The sequence below is a fragment of the Lactuca serriola genome, chromosome 2 (genome assembly GCF_051521515.1).
Source record: "Lactuca serriola cultivar US96UC23 chromosome 2, Lser_US96UC23_V15, whole genome shotgun sequence".
Classification (NCBI taxonomy): domain Eukaryota; kingdom Viridiplantae; phylum Streptophyta; class Magnoliopsida; order Asterales; family Asteraceae; genus Lactuca; species Lactuca serriola.
Window position 1 is genome coordinate 127,713,040 of NC_136409.1, and position 17,559 is coordinate 127,730,598.

Here is a 17,559-nt window from a genome sequence, read left to right on the forward strand (position 1 = left end):
AATAGCTTCCATGGATGAACAATGTGTAGAAAAATTAATCATATTTTATGTAATACTGAAGGTCTTATTCGCCCTCATCATTTTATCCTAGCTATATACACCTGTTTATTTTTTTTTCTTATGGATGAAAGTGTTATGATTTATATCAAAATGAATCAATTTTTTTTTCTGATATCAGTTCTTTTCAATGTTGCTTGTATTGTTGAATTGAATAATTACTTATATTGTTGTTGTTGTTCCTTTTCAGTTGTTGCATAGAAAGTACAGTGGGAATTTCTTGGTTAATATGTTGGGAAAATGGAAGGAATCTGAATACTCTGAGCAATCTGTTCCAGTTGGTGGTCTTGCTTATTATGTTAATGCACCTTCTCAAGGTAATGACTGACTCCATTCCATACTTTCATTCCATTCCATTCACATTCCTTGATTTGTGATGATTTATTGTTTGTTTGCATGTGAATATCATCATTAGCTTGGCTGATATGGCAGCATGAGGGCAATATTCTTTTAGAATGTTAACCTGAAAATTCTTTCAGAATGAGGGCGAATGAATGTTAACCTGAAAATTCTTTAAGAATGAGGGCAATATTCTTTTAGAATAAAAAAGGCTTTAGTTTGAAGAAGGCTACTATTCTTTCAAAATGAAGAATTTTCAGAATGAAGAAGAGGAATATTCTTCACATATAATCCTACAAATTGATCAGACCTAGAAAACCAAAAAAGGCAGGGAAAGGCTTGAAGAATGGCTTGAAAACCTGATGGAAAGGCTTGAAGAATGAATTAAAGAATAATCACACTCATTGTTTAAGAATGTTGTTATTTTTTAAGAATTATACTTGTTATTCTTTCAGAATGTTTTATTATTATTCAATGAATCACAATCATACAAATTATTTGGTATATTATTAGTTCAAGAATCGATTTTGTATATTCTTTCAGAATATATTTACTAGTTTATGGTTGACATTCTGTCATTCTGACAGAATAAAATCAAAAAATATATTTACTGGTTTATGATTAAAATTCTATCATTCTGATAGAATAAAATCGGATTTATAATTTTAAATTAATTTTAAATATTCAGATTTTTAAAAATAAAGGAATTAATTATCCCTAAAAATCCGAAAATTTCCTTTTTTAATATAGGTTAATTGACTAAAATGTCCTTATGCTCAAATTTGTGTGATTATATGGTACATACTATCATATTCTACTATCATAGACCCTCAGATCATGACCTTTGATTATATTCCATCCGATGGTCTAGATCTGTACATTCTGACACACAATAATTACTAGAAACAAAATAACCTAACCCTATATATATATATATATATATATATATATATATATATATATATATATATATATATATATATATATATATATATATATATATATATATATATATATAGTCATCAAAGTGGGGCTGGACGAGTTGGGGATTGTTATACCCGGCCCTAGCCCCATCCCCGGTTTTAGCATAATGGGGATCTCGGCCCCGTACCCGGTACCTGTTTTGGCGGGGAATACCCGTCCCCGATTAGGGCGGGTCAACCGGTTCCCCTACCGGGTCGAGTAGAATTTCCATCTCTAATCAAACATCAAGATATTGTCGTGAAATCTTCACAACCAAATATGAGTTTAGAAAGTATAAGTTTTGAATTCCACAACAAATATTCTACATGGAATATATATTAAAAATAATCCTACATTTTTTACCCAAATCAATTTTAAACACAAAAACTGCTCATTTCCATATCATTTTTGCATAAAATATGTATCAAATACAATTAAACAAACAAACAAAACAAATTTACAAATCACTTTTTAAGCTTTTCCAATGTTCCTTCCTCTTTCATTCTCATCACAATCTTCCAATTCTACCCCTCTACACCATAAACAACCTATATGTGAAAACATTCATCATCACATTAACATAAAGATAAAACATATTGAAATGAAACAATGCAATAAAGAAAAAAAAGTCAAACCTGGTCAACACGTGTTTATCCCATCTTTGCAATCTTTAGTCAAATTATAAAAAGTCTCAACTTGTGTCTTTGCTCTATATAAAACCTCAGTATCCACTGCAACTCTCATATATCCATCAAACTCAACAGGATTTCCACCATTTAAGACACGTGTCTCATTATACCACTCACTTGTATTCCCCCATAACTCCTTATAATCATCAAGCAAATGAACCTTATAATGAGACCTTAATCTATCAAAATAATTATAAAACTTTTCATTTGTAGCAACATAAAGATTCCTCCATGGTTGTATAACATTCAAAAGCTTTACAACTAAATTATCAGGTGATGTGTCATCATCTAAATGAGGCCACATGTCTTTATTTTTCGCCTTTTCACCTCTAACAACATGAACAGCATCAAAATCCCAATCCATTTGTCCACTTATTTCAGAAACTATGTTCATTAATCTTTTTGATTTGTACAATGAATGCCATGGTCTTTGAATGTAATTTGAAGCTTTACTTTCACACACTCTATACCAATAGTTTTCAGGTTCAGGGGTATCGAATTGTCTCCAGATTATTGTGGATTTATCTTTTTTTAATTGCATTGGTGTGATTTTGTAAGATGGAACTTTTCTTAAGGGGATTTTCCTTTTGTTTCTCTTTTCAAATCTTCTCCAATCTTTGAGAAACTCTTCTTCTTCAACTATTGAAGAAGTTTCTTTCAGATGTTCAAAGTCGAAATAGAATCTGAAGTCTTTTCCTTCTTCGTCTTTTCCACTTGATGTGTAATCTGATGCTAAACAAACGCTTAAATCCATAACAAATGTGCGATTTAAATATTGAGCTTCACCTAGGGCACATAAGAAGCTCCAGATGTAATGATTCATGTTCTTACAGTAATCCCCTCCACGTGAATAGTATAAATATTTCCCGTTTCTGAAAGATTGATCTGAACCTAGAATTGGAATTGTGTCGTTGATTTCATCATCACGGAAAGAAGAAGAAGAAGAAGAGAAATTGGATCGAATTCCAGTTCTGGTGGAATTGTTGATTCTATTCCTGGGACGACGTGCATTGACACCGGAATGCCATCCTTTTGCTCCGATTACTTTGTAAGTGCAGGAATCGGTGAATCCGATCCTGAACCTTCTGAAATCTCTATACCTTCTCCAGGATTTCTCTTTCCGATTCCGGAATCTCCATGTGACATCACATTCGTTTGGATTTGAGGTGTTGACTGGTGTTTGATAGTCGAGAAACACTATTGATTTGAAGTGTTTTAGGTTGAATTTCTTGATAGCCATCAAAACTCCCCTATCGGAACAGTTTACTAATTTTGTATCATCACAAGCACCAGAGCTCAAGCTTAGATTCGTACCTTTTTCTTCTGATTTCTCGATTGTTGGGGAGTTTTGTGAGTCGCTTGACTCGAGATCAGCTTCGGAAGGAGCTGGACTTGGGCTGAGAAGAGCCATTCCGATGTCTTCCCCGGTTTTGAGGACTGAGTTATCTGTCTGAAACGTGGCATTTTCCACCTCTGTGAAAACCCTAGTTAGGGCTCTCGAAGATTCCCATGGATCGGGTGGTTGGTATGTTATCGCGATTACAGTAAATACAAGAACAGTGAATACAAACACGGAGAAGCAGACATTGCTTATGAGCTTTATTAGGTTTTGCCCGATCGGATCTGTCGTAGAATTGGCTTCTTTCATCTAAATCCCAGCTATACACTAACGAAATTCAAGGTAAAAATTGTTCCTTTAGCATATCGTATTATCAGTCACATGATGAATTAGGAAAACTAAGAAGACAATGTAAATGATATCACACAGAAAGAAATTCGAATTGATAATTTGTATTTCGATGTGCTTACCTCTGGTTTTGATATAGATCTGTAGTTACTCCAGAAGGCGATGTTAATGCATGATCAAGACTTCAATTACTACAGATCTGAAATGGAAGACAGATGTAGTAGTGGATCTAATGGAAGATGATGTTAGATGCGTGGAATGAAAGATAGAACACTGAAGTAGCTGAGAAAGATACACTACACCGACTGTTTCGAGTTGAGTAAACACGCAAAAGCTACTTAACTCTCCAAAAGACAAAACATCCAACAACACCAAGCAAGTGATGTATACAATTCAGGAAGTGACCTTCAACTATTGCCTTGTTTACAACTACTACCCTAAAATACATTTATGTTGTTTTTTTTTTTTTGAAGTATTGACCTTAATGACCACCAAAAGATATATTATATAAGAATCAAATGAGTTCGAAAATTGCAAAATAAGATGTTCTTCGAAGTTTGATACTTTCAAATAGAAAAAGTGTTGTTTCCATGAAAATTTTCGAAAAGTACTTACTTTCGAAAGTAATTCGAATTCTCTGAACATTTTTAATATTTTCCAAATACTTTTAAGATACAAGATATTTTCGAATATTTCGAAATGTCGATATGGTTTCCTAACATTTGGTAAAGACAGTGTTTAACAAAATGGTATATAAACTTTGTTTTAGGGCTCACATAGAAGATCAATCACGGAACAATGTCAATATAGGGACAAAATTGAACAATTAGTACATATCGTTTGCAAAAAGTATCAATAACTATAAAATATGTTACACAATGGTCCACATTTCAATTGCATGTGTGTTTGGTCCCTGTACATGTAAATTGACTATATATCTTTTTTAATTTATTTTATAATTTTTAACTAGTTTTAATAATAAATAAATAGAATAGATCCCTCACCTCCATCATATTCAAGGCAACCTTTTTCCTTTTCCCTCTTCATCTTTTATACAGTTCACCCATTTTTCCTTATATGAAATTTAACCCACCCTTTTCCTCACCTATGTATTGTAACATCCCTTATTTTCCATAACCGAAAAAACTTTTTCTTTATGCTTCTTTGGCAGAAGGATTCTGAAGTGGCCTCACTTCACTTGCCTCCTTTCCGGTCGACTCAGCTTCTGATTTAAAAGTCATAACATTTTTATTTGCGAAAAATCTCAGTATATTAAAACATTTTTTGAGTGCATATGTTTGTTTCAAAATAATTAAACTCTAAGGATATCATAATCAATACACAAAATAATTACATCGTAAAGACATAACAATCCTAAACACTATTGCACATCTTCTCTTTAATCATTCATCATCTTATTCAAGTCTCCACTAGTCTTAATACTACTACCTAAGATGCATATAAAATGAGTAGTTCAGTTAGGAAACCTGATGAGATACATAGAGTTTTTAATCCCATAATATTATTATGATATTAATCCATAATCAGTAACCTACAAAAACCAATTGTTATCCAACAACATAACATAAATATATATAAGATCTTTTACCCTTAGTTACCCACATCATCGATCCTCACATATTGATCCTAGAACAATGATCTTATAAGATCTATCATGGAGGATCACTGTAAGGAACGAGTTGACTATACTGCTTCAGTGATTTCTTAGCAGCAGACGTTAGTCAATAAAGGCAACAATGAGGGATAGAGTAACTCGAATTAACATATAAACATTTTCCTTGGATTAGTATGATTCATTAACACCATAAGACAATTTAGTCAAGGGTGGTCATTTATACTCTGCTAGATAACTCAGACATACCTATTAGTAGTTTGATACAAAAACATCATTTTTTTGGCTATCTAAAAAGGAGGGGAATACTAATGTACTCTTGTATGTCACATGTACCCCACCAATCATCAGTGTCATCGAACAGAGTTCTACTCTCCATTCTCATCTCATACATACCCTTAATATGATGTTACTCAATATCCAGACTTAATTGAACTAAACATCCCCTTTCGGTCTTAGGTTGTAACTAATTAAGATTACAATACCTGTAATCAACACAAATTTCCTACCTATGTAATATCTTTACAATACAGGATATAACTAGCACTCTTTCAAGTTAACTCGAACTAAGCATCCTCTATAACTCTTATCTCATCACTAGGCAAGATTACAATGCTTATAATCAACTTCCAAAATTGTTTCATTGTTTATACCGTACTATCGCAATAAAATATACAATTATAATTTTATCCAACTTGACTAGAACTAATCATCCTTTATACATCTTAGTTTAATACTAGACTGTAACATCCCCTATTTTTCATAACCGAAAAAAAAAAACTTTTCTTTACGCTTTCATAATCATATTATTTTTTATTTTTGATATCCCAATATATAACACTAATATTCTAGGTATGATATTATATTTCAAATTGTGAAAAATTTGATGGCCACGATGTGGTGAATGGATCACCACGACGTGGCATATGGCCATAATCATGTATCTTATTTAGGTGTCTGCCACGACATGGCCATTCAATTGTCATGACGTGGTGACATATTTTTTTGCAAAATCCTAAACTTTGGGTCTTGAGCCTTATTTAAAGGAAGTGATGGCTACGGTTTCCTCCATCCTCAGCCTACATCACTTCCAAAGCACCATTGATAAACCCTGGCCTCCCTTTTGAAGGTCTCGGCTCATTTTGGTAGTTTTCGTGATCTTGGAATGAAGAAGAAGGAGCTGTTGTGAATAAATTATTAAGCATCGTACATCTAATCCTTGTGTACACCTTCTGAACCCTTTGTAAGTCATCAAGTCTCCACATTTTTGGTTCTCTCTTGATAGATCTAGGTTTTTGTAACACTTAGATTTGGGTATGTTCTTTATTTGCCCTTTTATATTTAATTATTGCATATTTGGTCCTTGGAGTAGTACGCAATGCGTACCACATGGTACGCTTAGCGTACTTATGCGAGACTTGATCGAGACTCCGGGTACATACGCGGGGTGTACACTTATGTATGCAGGGAGTATGCCCGACTTAATGAAACCCTAATTTAGGGTGTTGCACCCTATATAAGCACCTTAAGTCTTTAGGGTTGGCCTCTTTAACAATCTCTAAGCCTCCAAAACCCTAGAAATTGACCCTTAGCCTCCATTGTTGTGCATTTGAGTCCTTGAGAAGAAATTGGTGTTTGTTTGCTCATTTTGAAGAGATTGGAGAAGGTGGAAGGTTTATAGCTTGGTGAGAAACTTCGAGATCCAGAATCATCACTTATCTTGCAAGTCTTTTGAGGTATCAAGTTCATACCTTGGCTTTTGAATGCTTAGATCTCTTTATGTCTTGATTTCCATGCTTTTGGGTTGGTTGATGAGTTAAGACGGTTGAAGGGCTTATTCCTTTAGATCTGAGCTTGTTATGAGGTTCTTAAGCATAAAGGTGCAAGCTTTATGAGGTTTATGGTCACATGCATGCATTAAGTCACCTAATAAGTCCTTTTGAGCTTTAAGACCTTCATGTAGCCATGCATGAACGTAAAGTTAGCAACTTTACGTGATTATCCATCTCAAGGAAGTCAGATCTACGTTTTAGAACAATGTCTTAACGGATTAAGGAGTAAAAATAAGATTTTGGCTGAATGGGTGAGTACGTTGGGCGTACAAGCTCGTACGCGTCGCGTACAAGCCCTAAAGTGTGTATGCTTAGCGTACAGCTGAGTACGCCCTACGTACTCAACAGAGTGGACTTCGGATGTTTGGGCTTCGGGTTGGGCTATCGAGTTTTGGGTTGCCATTTATTTTGAGAGGGACCATAATGGGATTTGCGCCCAGTTTGGGAAATTGGGACATATTTGGGCCTTGGATGATTAACTTGGAATTAGGCCTTTTGGATTGTAGGTTTGGATCTTAGTGTTGCACCAAACTAAGTAAGGGGTAAAATGGTCATTTTACCCTAAGTAAGGATTGATGGTTATGGGTTGGAATCCAATTCTAATTGGATGTTATTTGATATTAATAGCTCAGGGATTTGTCGGACCAGCAGCCAGAGATCATTCTGTGTGATTCAACCATTTGAGGTGAGTTTCCTCTCCATGTTTAGCGGGTCGAAGGCACCACTGTCGACCCATGAACTGTTATGTTAGAATACTCGTTGTCTGTATGACACTAGTATGTGTATATGTTTGTATTCTTACTGGGCGGGGCTCGATCGTTATTATGTATGCTATTAAATGTTATGCTTATATGAATTGTATGTAGGCGGGGGCCGTTTTGCGAGTTAGGGTGAGGACCGTTACACTCATTGAGCGGGGCTCGTTATGCGAGTTAGGGCGGGGCCCGTTATACTCATTGGGTGGGGCCTATTATGTGTTATATATATGTATGGTATGTCGTATATTGGGAAAATCACTAAGCTTTGTGCTTACGGTTTTAGATTTATGTTTCAGGTACTTCCAGTTCCAAGGGGAAGGGCTCGAGATCATTATAGAGAGCACACCACCTCGTTTTGCATTTTGTGATTTGCTCTTATTTGAGATGATGTTTGATACACTTATTTTATGGTTTACACTTTGCTTTTCTAAGCATTTATTATTTTTAGTCTTGGGCCTAAAATATTATTTGGTGTAATTGTAGCTTGAACCAATAACTCATGGGTTTTCTGTTTGGGCCTTGGGTTTTAGTCCATTTGTATAAATATAGATGTAAAGGTGAGGAGTAGGGTTTGGCCATAGAATTAGATAAGAGAGGAGAATATTGTAGAGATAGAAAGTTAGAGAGAGAACTAGTTTGTATTTTTGGATCTTGTGTTGGAATATCATTCTAATCGTATAAACATTGAAGATTCATCAAGTTCTTCTTCTCCTTCTTCTCTATTTTGATTTTGCATCATCCAATTGATTGGGATTCCGCACCATCAATTGCATCTAGTTGATACATCAAGCAAATTTGGGACTTATAGTTAGTATCAGAGCTTGGATTGTATCAATCATTTTGGAAAGATCTGGAGCTTTTTGTACTTTTCTTGAAGGATTTTGCGTTTTTGGATAGTTTTTGAAGAAATATTGGGGGTTTGTTCTTCAAGTTTTTCATAAAAACGAGTTTTTGATCGAGTTTTGGGCTTAAAAGGGTGAAAAACGTTGTTTTTTGACGTAATATGCAAGGGGTTTGTAGTTAGAAGAAGCGTTTAAGGTCGTACTAAAGAAGGGTTCACAACCGAAGAAGCTTTCACGGTCGAAGAAGCATTTACTGCCCGAAGAAGCTTTTACGGCCGAAATCTCGTTTGCGGTCCGTAGTTCGTGTACGTGTTCGGTCTAGCCTCGTTTGCGTCCAGTCCTCATTTATGGTCCCCTCGGATCTTCGGCCCAATAGGAGTTCGGCCCACGTGTGCGTTCCTCGCGTGTGGAACGAATAATCAAAAGAATTTTGGGGGTTGCAAGGATCGAACTCATGACCTCTCGCATCATCAACCCCCGCATCTAGCTTGCGAGATGTTATTTTACTTCCCGATTTAATTCATATGGACTCACAACTTCGACCTTAATTTCGCATTTTTTACAATTACAGCCCAAAATTCATTTTTTTCAAATTTTAAAATTTCATTTTCAACCAAAATTTTGATTTTTAATTTTTGTCTTTCATTTTTGACTTTTGATCTTAAAATTTTGACTTTGACTTTCAAGTTTGACATTTTACTTTAAACTTTGACTTTCTCGTTTAACCTTCAAGTTTTTACTTTTAGCTTTTCGATTTGACTTCTAAGTTTGACTTTTTAAGCTTGACTTTTAAGGTTGACTTTTGAGGTTTTAAGTCAAAAGGAAATTTTTTTAAAATGATTTACTAAAAAGAGAAAATGAGGACCTTAAGTATGAAGGATATGCTCTTAGGAAGGCCAAAAACCCTTAAAAACTCAACTAGAGGCCAAAACAAAGGACTTCCGAAAACTTCAAGAAGAATATAGCAATAAATGTGAAAACTACAACTATGTTAAAAGGGAAATGGTTGAATTAACTGCCGAACTTGATGCATTGAAAGCTAAATATAAAGATGTAGATTTTACCTTTAATAAATTTGAAGTATCAAGTGAGGTAGTTGCGTCCATGATTGAAAAGCAATTAAAATTCAAAGATAACCAATCTAAGGGTCTAGGGTATAATAGTGTATCACCTCCTTTCAATGATAACTATAACCCACCCCTTGAGACCAATGCGGAAGGAGTTCCTGCTCAGTATGGCTAAACCCTTGTCCCAGCTTCAGTTAAGACTAAAAAATCTGGGCCTACTGAGGTTATTCAGGTGAACGTTTCTGATGTTTCTACTTTATGTGCAGGTAAAGTAGTAGAGGATGAGGACAATGAGAACATAACCAATTCTAGTTCTGCAAATTCTGATGATTGTCAAACCAATGACTCCTTGAACACTGGATCTGTTGCTTCTAACTCAGTTACTTATAAACCTGTTGTTGGTAAATACATGCCACCAAAACAAGTGAAGCAGAGTGCCTGCTACAAGTGTGCTTGTGGGAACTATCAGCGACAAGGCAATGACACGCCACCAGGGGTAGGAAGAAACAACTCCTACGTGAAGAAACATGCATGTTTTCACTGTGGAACACCTGGACACATTGCCAGAAATTGTCCAAATCGTGCATATGTACTCTACTATGCACAAGGCTGGCAGAACGCTCAAAGAGGGAGCTTTTCCAAAAGAAACCCTTCGAGTCCACTGATGTGTGGAAAATGCACTGGTTTTAATCCTACTTCAAAAATATAAATTTAGCACACAAAGGAAGTGAACCTGTCTTTTAGTGGTATAGTTGGATAAGTAGGGTGTCGAACTCTGGGAATGAAAATTAAACTAATAACTAATTTTAACTAAACAAGTAATAAAAGTAAAGGGTTTTTCTCTAATTTTACAAGACTAGAAACGTAAATATACCACCTAACAAGCAATTAAATAAGCAACTAAAAACAAGTAAAAATTCACCAAATTTAATAAAAGGTTTCTGTTTAGGTCCAACCAATTCACTCCTATGGTTAATGTTGTGATAAATTAATTGATATTGGTTACCAACTATAGTGGTTAAGTTCGCATTCACTATTACTAAACCTTAGAAAATTAATCAATTCAAGCAGTGGCCAATTGTTTAAACTAATTAACTCCCTAGTTCAATTATTTGGATTAAATAAGATTTGTAATTGGTTAATCAAATTGGTAATTCAACTAACCTCTTGTTTGTTGGTTTCTCAAACAAGCTCACACAATAATTTACCCATTCTCTAATTAATCCTAGTTTCATATTCACTAATCCTAGGCATATGATGAAGTGTTCACATAAAGCATATGAGGTTAACAATTAAGAGATGTTCATGCAGCCTAATTGTCTTCCAATTAACATAAAATAGTTATGGTTAATGCATAATGTTCTTTAACAAACTTAATTTAATAAAATCACCAATAATCAATCAGCAAAAGTAATAATCAAACCATAGAAGTAACTTGGTCTTTCCTAAACAGAAACTACGAAAATTCAGCTCATGATTACAATAGAAACAAGCTCAAAAACGAATTTAACTAAGCTAGACATGATTCAATCCTAAGATTAAGTGGAAAATTTAACCTAATTCACCTTGAGTCTTCAAGAGATCAAAGATTAGGGCTCTTTAGGTCTCCAAAGGTTTCTTCAATCGCAGGTTATCCTCCAAGAAAGCCAGAAGGTCCCCCAATTTGGAATAAGATTCTTTATTTATACTTATCTCAAAACAAGGGCAACTCGGCGAGTAGATCTCCAACTCGCCGAGTTCCTTCGTTAAATCCGTGTGCGGTAAGGATTCTGGCATTACTTCGCGAACATTCTTCGGAACTCGCCGAGTAGCTTCGTGGACTCGCCGAGTATCTCTAAGTTTTCTCTTCTTTCTTCATTCTCTAGCTTCTAATTGCTTCTTCTCCTTCCTTTTGCTTTCAAGTATGTCTTCTGGACTGAAAATATAATTTAAACCTTATTAAGTACCTTTTGTCCATATTATGCAATTAATTAGCTAAAAATTAATAAAATTTTATACTAAACATATGGCTAATTATGCACATATCAGCCACGTTCTAACAATGGTGACTGGAACGCGCAGAAGGCCAATAATCAAAATCCCAAAGTTAAGAAGGGAATGTCAGCCAAAAAGTCTAATCTAAGAGATGCTCCAGTGAAACCAAGATCAGTTAGATCAAAGTCATCTCGAAGATCGACTTCAAGTTCAAAATCAAGTGTCGAGGCACCCATCCGCTCGAACAAGAAATGGGTTAAACCGAACTACAGATGGGTACCAAAGGTTCACTCTCCCAAATCTTCTAATGATTCTAATATTTCTTTATCTTTTGTTTGTGATAAGCAGGATATGTATTTGGAGAGAGTACTGTGTGTAGATGACAAAGGTCAACCCCATTTCAAAATGGACTGGGTTCTAAAGACCAACTGATCCCACACTCTGTGTTGGAGTAGTTATGGAGGAATATCATCAGACTTCGGTTTGTTGATAGTGGTTGTTCCAAGCACATGGTAGGGAACATCTCTCAACTATACAACATTCAGAACTTTAAGTGAGAGTATGTGTCCTTTGTGGGAAAGGAAGAAAAGGAGAGGATCACAAATGGGTTTGTGCTTAGTAATGTGAAGAATTTTTGGATCTGTTCCGAGATTGAAGCACAACTAAGGTTGAATTCGTTGTTGCTTGCGTCTTTAATTGCTGACTTTCTGTTTGAATTTTTTCGATACTCCTGAGTTTTTCTTAAAATGATTTGTTTCAAAGACAAACATTTTTAATTTTTCGCATTTATTTAATTTCTTCTCTATGCTCAATTTATGGGGGAGAAATCAAAATACAAAAAAAATATAAAATAATAAAAAAAATTACAAAAATATGTTTTTCTTTGGTAGGAAATCATTTCGGAAATGATATGAGATTTAGTGAAAAAAGGGCAAGTTAAATTGTCTGACTACTTTGAGCCCAAAAGTTCTTGTATTTTTTTCTTTTGTTTTTTGATTAAATTTGTTCATGTTTTCTTTTATGCACAAATTTGGGGGGATAATTTAAAAAAAAAATACAAAAAAATTATAAAATTTCAAAAATACAAAAATATTTCATTTATGTTTTTATTTCTTTTTCAGAAAAATCCAAAATCCAAAAATAGTGTTTTTTGAGCGTATTTTACTTTTATTTTTATTTCTTAGTGTGCTAAGTTTACTTTTATTTTTTATGTTTATCTCAAAATTTTCATTTGTCTTGAAAAGTGAATTTAAGAGAAGATGACACTCAAGGAGTATGTATCGAAATATTCTGAGCAAGGAGAAGAAACCTGAAAGTGGAAAGGAATTGATGGTCTTTACAGTTCACACTACTTTCACAAGGAATTGATGGAAAATTCAAATGCGAGTGATAGACTCTTCCATATTGAGACATATACCAGTCTTAATAGGAGTCTTCACATCAAATGTTAATGATCAAAGGTCATTTTCACCATGACCAACGTGAAACACCCAACCATTCTTCACCCATATCTAAAATTTTTCTCCATCAAATCATTTCCACGTACGGGTACCCCTTGAGGTTCAAGTATATAACAAATCAGCTGACGATTGCCAAAAAGTCTGTGTTTATGATCTTAGATGTCATTGTCACCATGACTCTAAGTGAAACCCAAAATCCAAAACCTGGTGTGACATTATACAAAATGCCAGTCAGGCAGCCTCTTTCTAAAGAACTATCGTATCTAAGGAATTGAAAGACTGAAACGATACAAATTGTCAGATTGGTCTTGTCATCTTTCTTTACCTAAGAACTGTCACGGCACCAGGGCGATTCACCCAATAGGGAAACAGGTATCATTGAACATCTCGCCAAGGGCCAAGTTAACTCGTTAACTTGATAACTGTATTGAGATATGATCAAGGATATACAGGTGCTAACATCAAAACTAGCCACGAGTAGTTCTCCGACACTCAACAAATCGTAGTGCGTTCCTCTGAGTTCACACGTATACTGCGAGAAGTCTCTTTCTGAGCCAATGATTCATCCTTGAACAGCTGTGGTGAGAAGGATCTTTATGATTATTTCTGTGATCCACAGGGACTTTTTAGTTGATGGCTACTTTTCAAGGTGCAACGGTGATCATTCAAGAACATTCATCCGAAGGAACTAGAAATGAAGATTATTTTTCAACATACAATCTTCCAACCCCAGAAGTAAGGTGAAGTTGTACTTGACTATGTGGCATATTGCATTGAAGCTTCCTCAATCAATTTGTTGCTATCTATGAACCTGCTGATGTGATCCAGAAGAATTGGTCTCTCTATTATTCTCTCTAAAGATTCTCAAGCTGAAAGCGTAGATTTTCAAGAATCCATACAAGAATCCTCCACACCCAACATGCATTTAGAGTCAAATTTTTAAAGAAAAGCCCAACTGTTCAAGATGAAGTCTTTCACATAGAAGATTCATTTGTTCATCTTGAAGTTGTGAAGAATTTGAAGATTAAAGCTGAAGCCAAGCTCCAAATGAAGATTGACAAGAAAAGCCAACTACATTTTTAGGGGGAGTTTGTTGGGTCAAAGAAAAGAAAGCTATAAACCAAGGGGGAGATTTTTGGGTCAAAAATATGGTTTATTCTTTGCTTTTCTAAGCACTTATTATTTTTAGTCTTGGACCGAAAACATTATTTGGTGTAATTGTAGCTTGAACCGAAAACTCATGGGTTTTCGGTTTGGGCCTTGGGTTTTAGTCCATTAGTATAAATATAGATGTAAAGGTGAGGAGTAGGGGTTGGCCATAGAATTAGATAATAGTAGGGATAGAAAGTTAGAGAGAGAACTAGTGTGTGTTTTTGGATCTTGTGTTGGAATATCATTCTAATCATATAAACATTGAAGATTCATCAAGTTCTTGTTCTCCTTCTTCCCTATTTTGATCTTGCATCATCCAATTGATTGGAATTCCACACCATCAGTTGGATCTGATGGATACATCAAGCAAATTTGGGACTTACAAGGGGAGATGTCTTTGTATGCCTATGGTATGACTTGTTAGAGTTGCATGCTAGTACTGATTAGTCAGTGATAGGATGGCCTGATTAGGGTATGCTTGGTTCTGATTACTTGATGCCTGAATGTCGCTTACTTTGTGCTTTCTAGGAGTTCTAACTAGATTCAATTAACTAGTATGCGAATATGCTAAGTTACATATTATGGGAACTAAATAGTTTTAGAAGGTTATGTTTTAACTCTATTGCCCAACTCTTGTTTAGGTCCAACTGTTGGAGTGTGACACCTCTCATTCAAAGAATCATTTTGGGATTTAATGGATTATGTCTTATTTTGGGTCTAGGGTAAGGCCCATTAGAGGGGTTGGGCCTAATTTATAAAATTGGGCCATTGGTGGGTCATGAGTGACCTTGGGAAGTCTACCTAGTATTGGGCCTTTCATGTTATTGTTTTGGGCCTTAGTATGACAACCCTATATTTTTCCAAATCAATGTAACACTCAAAAGTCAGATACAACGAACTATTTGGAATCAACAGAATTAACCTCAAACATAAAGTGTTCAAAAATCTAAATTTGGGATGCGTCAAATGTTAGATATTGTGCCAAGGTTTCCAAAAACATAAAGAACGTTCAAAACTGAGTTATAATGAAAAGATTATGACCACTCAAATATTCACGACACACCCGGTAAAACATTATTAAACGTAAAAAGTGAAATTCCAATAAAATGCATTTTAGCCTTAGGTATCTAAAAAAAAGTCATAGATTACGTTTGTAACACCCCAAAGTTTGGAAAGCCAAGAAAAGAAAGAAAACCTCAATTTTAAGGGGAGACTCGGCGAGTCCGAGCGGGATCCGGGTCGAGGTGTAAGCGACCGACTCGGCGAGTCGGCCAAGGAGACTCGACGAGTTGGGTCTGAACGAGGAAAACCATAAATCCGGGACTTGGAGCCTATTTAAGCGTCTCATTCTCCTTCCTAGGGTTCCTTTACTGCCTCTCTACCCCAGAACACCAAACCCTAGCCACCATATCCGTTTTTGAGCTAGATCTTGTTTTGAAGAGTGCACTAAAGCTTGGAGAAGGAAGAAAGGCCTTGGAGGTGCAAGAAGGGACTGTAGATCCGGGATTGAGAAGACATTTCAGACCAATTGGAGGTAATAAGCTGTTGCTTGGACTCCCTTTGCACCTAGATCTATTCTTATGTGTGAGTTTTGGACATTTTGGCATGATAAGTAACCATTTCAAGTTAGAGGTCCAGATTTGAAGTTGCTACCTCAGATCCATGTTTGTTTTGGTCTAGAATCCCCTAAAGTATCAGCCCTTGGTATGTTGAAGAAGTATGTTGCCATAAACCCTAGTTTGAATGTGTTTTAAGCCTAGATCTCTTGATCTACACGTAAAGTTTGCCACTTTACGTGGGGGATAGTCCTTAGAAGTATGGATCTATGAGTTGGAAGCCCTGCTTGGCTCGAAAAGCCACTGCATGGATTAAGGATTGAATAGACTCGGCGAGTCCTTCGAGTGGACTTGGCGAGTATCTTGAAGATGAGGAGGAACTCGACGAGTGGGATGAACAGCTCGTCGAGTCGGATAAAGTTAGGCATCAACTCGGCGAGTTGGAAGAACAACTCAACGAGTTGGTTGAAGATTGCCTTGGACTTGGCGAGTCTATTAGTGGACTCGACGAGTCAGGTCGCGAAACCCCAAGCCCTTCGAGTTGAGACTCAAATCAGTGAGTCGGGTGGTGACTCAGCGAGTTGGACAGGTCAGGACTTGGAACTAGTTGGACTCGGCGAGTCATAGACTGACTCGGCGAGTCGAGTCACGAATAAGAAAGACCCTGAGCATATGAACTCGGCGAGTCATTAGGAAGACTCGGCGAGTAGGGTTGACCTGGAAGGTTGATTTTGATCAGGATCTTGACTTTGACCAGAGTTGACTTAGTTGGCTGTCAGACTAAGTGTCATATTGATATTGATAGCTCAGAGAGCTAGAGGAGCAGCAGCCCAGTGGATTGACGAGTAGCGGCCAGAGGTTTATCAGCAGAGCTCAGCAGTTCAGGTGAGTTTTCTTCCAGTAGGAACGGGTCTAAGGCCACAATGCCGGCCCGTTTAGCTAGCAGTAGTATCCGGATTTTGATCCAATGTAGTAGTTAGTATGTTTAATGCCTTCGTGGCTCAGACAGGATTTATGTGTTTATGCTAGTTGTTATGTTTATGCTATGTTCAGTCAACTTCGGACTTCGGTCCGATGTAGGGGACAAGGTCCCGGTCAGCTTCGGATTTCGGTCCGATGTAGGGGACAAGGTCCCAGTCAGCTTCGGACTTCGGTCCGATGTAGGGGACAAGGTCCCAGTCAGCTTCGGACTTCGGTCTGATGTAGGGGACAAGGTCCCAGTCAGCTTTGGACTTCGGTCCGATGTAGGGGGCAAGGCCCCAGTTAGTCCGGACTTCGGTTCGATGCAGTGGGCAAGGCCCAGTATGTGCTTTACGTGTTATTGTATGGTATGTGGTAGATTGGGGGAGCTCACTAAGCTTCGTGCTTACGGTTTTCAGTTTTGGTTTCAGGTACTCAGTTTTAAAGGAGGAGCTCGGGAAGATTGCAGAGCACACACCATAGTCAGTTAGCCTGGGGATGTTCGACTCTGATAATAAGATTATGTTTTGAATTAATACTCGAAAGTTATGGTTTGACTTATGATACATTTTATAAATCTGGTTTATTAA

At 36.3% G+C, this 17,559-nt stretch overlaps 1 protein-coding gene across 1 annotated transcript; it reads right to left on the reverse strand.

Annotated features, from left to right (window-relative positions):
• Nucleotides 1-1,731: 1,731 nt before the first annotated feature.
• SUB1 (calcium ion binding protein) lies at nucleotides 1,732-4,073 on the reverse strand. Its single transcript, XM_079024623.1, has 3 exons — nucleotides 3,858-4,073; nucleotides 1,995-3,714; nucleotides 1,732-1,907 (listed from the first exon to the last, which is right to left on the reverse strand). The coding sequence occupies exon 2, from the start codon at nucleotides 3,694-3,696 to the stop codon at nucleotides 1,999-2,001; it is 1,698 nt and encodes a 565-aa protein (XP_078880749.1). The 5' UTR covers nucleotides 3,697-3,714; nucleotides 3,858-4,073; the 3' UTR covers nucleotides 1,732-1,907; nucleotides 1,995-1,998.
• Nucleotides 4,074-17,559: the final 13,486 nt, after the last annotated feature.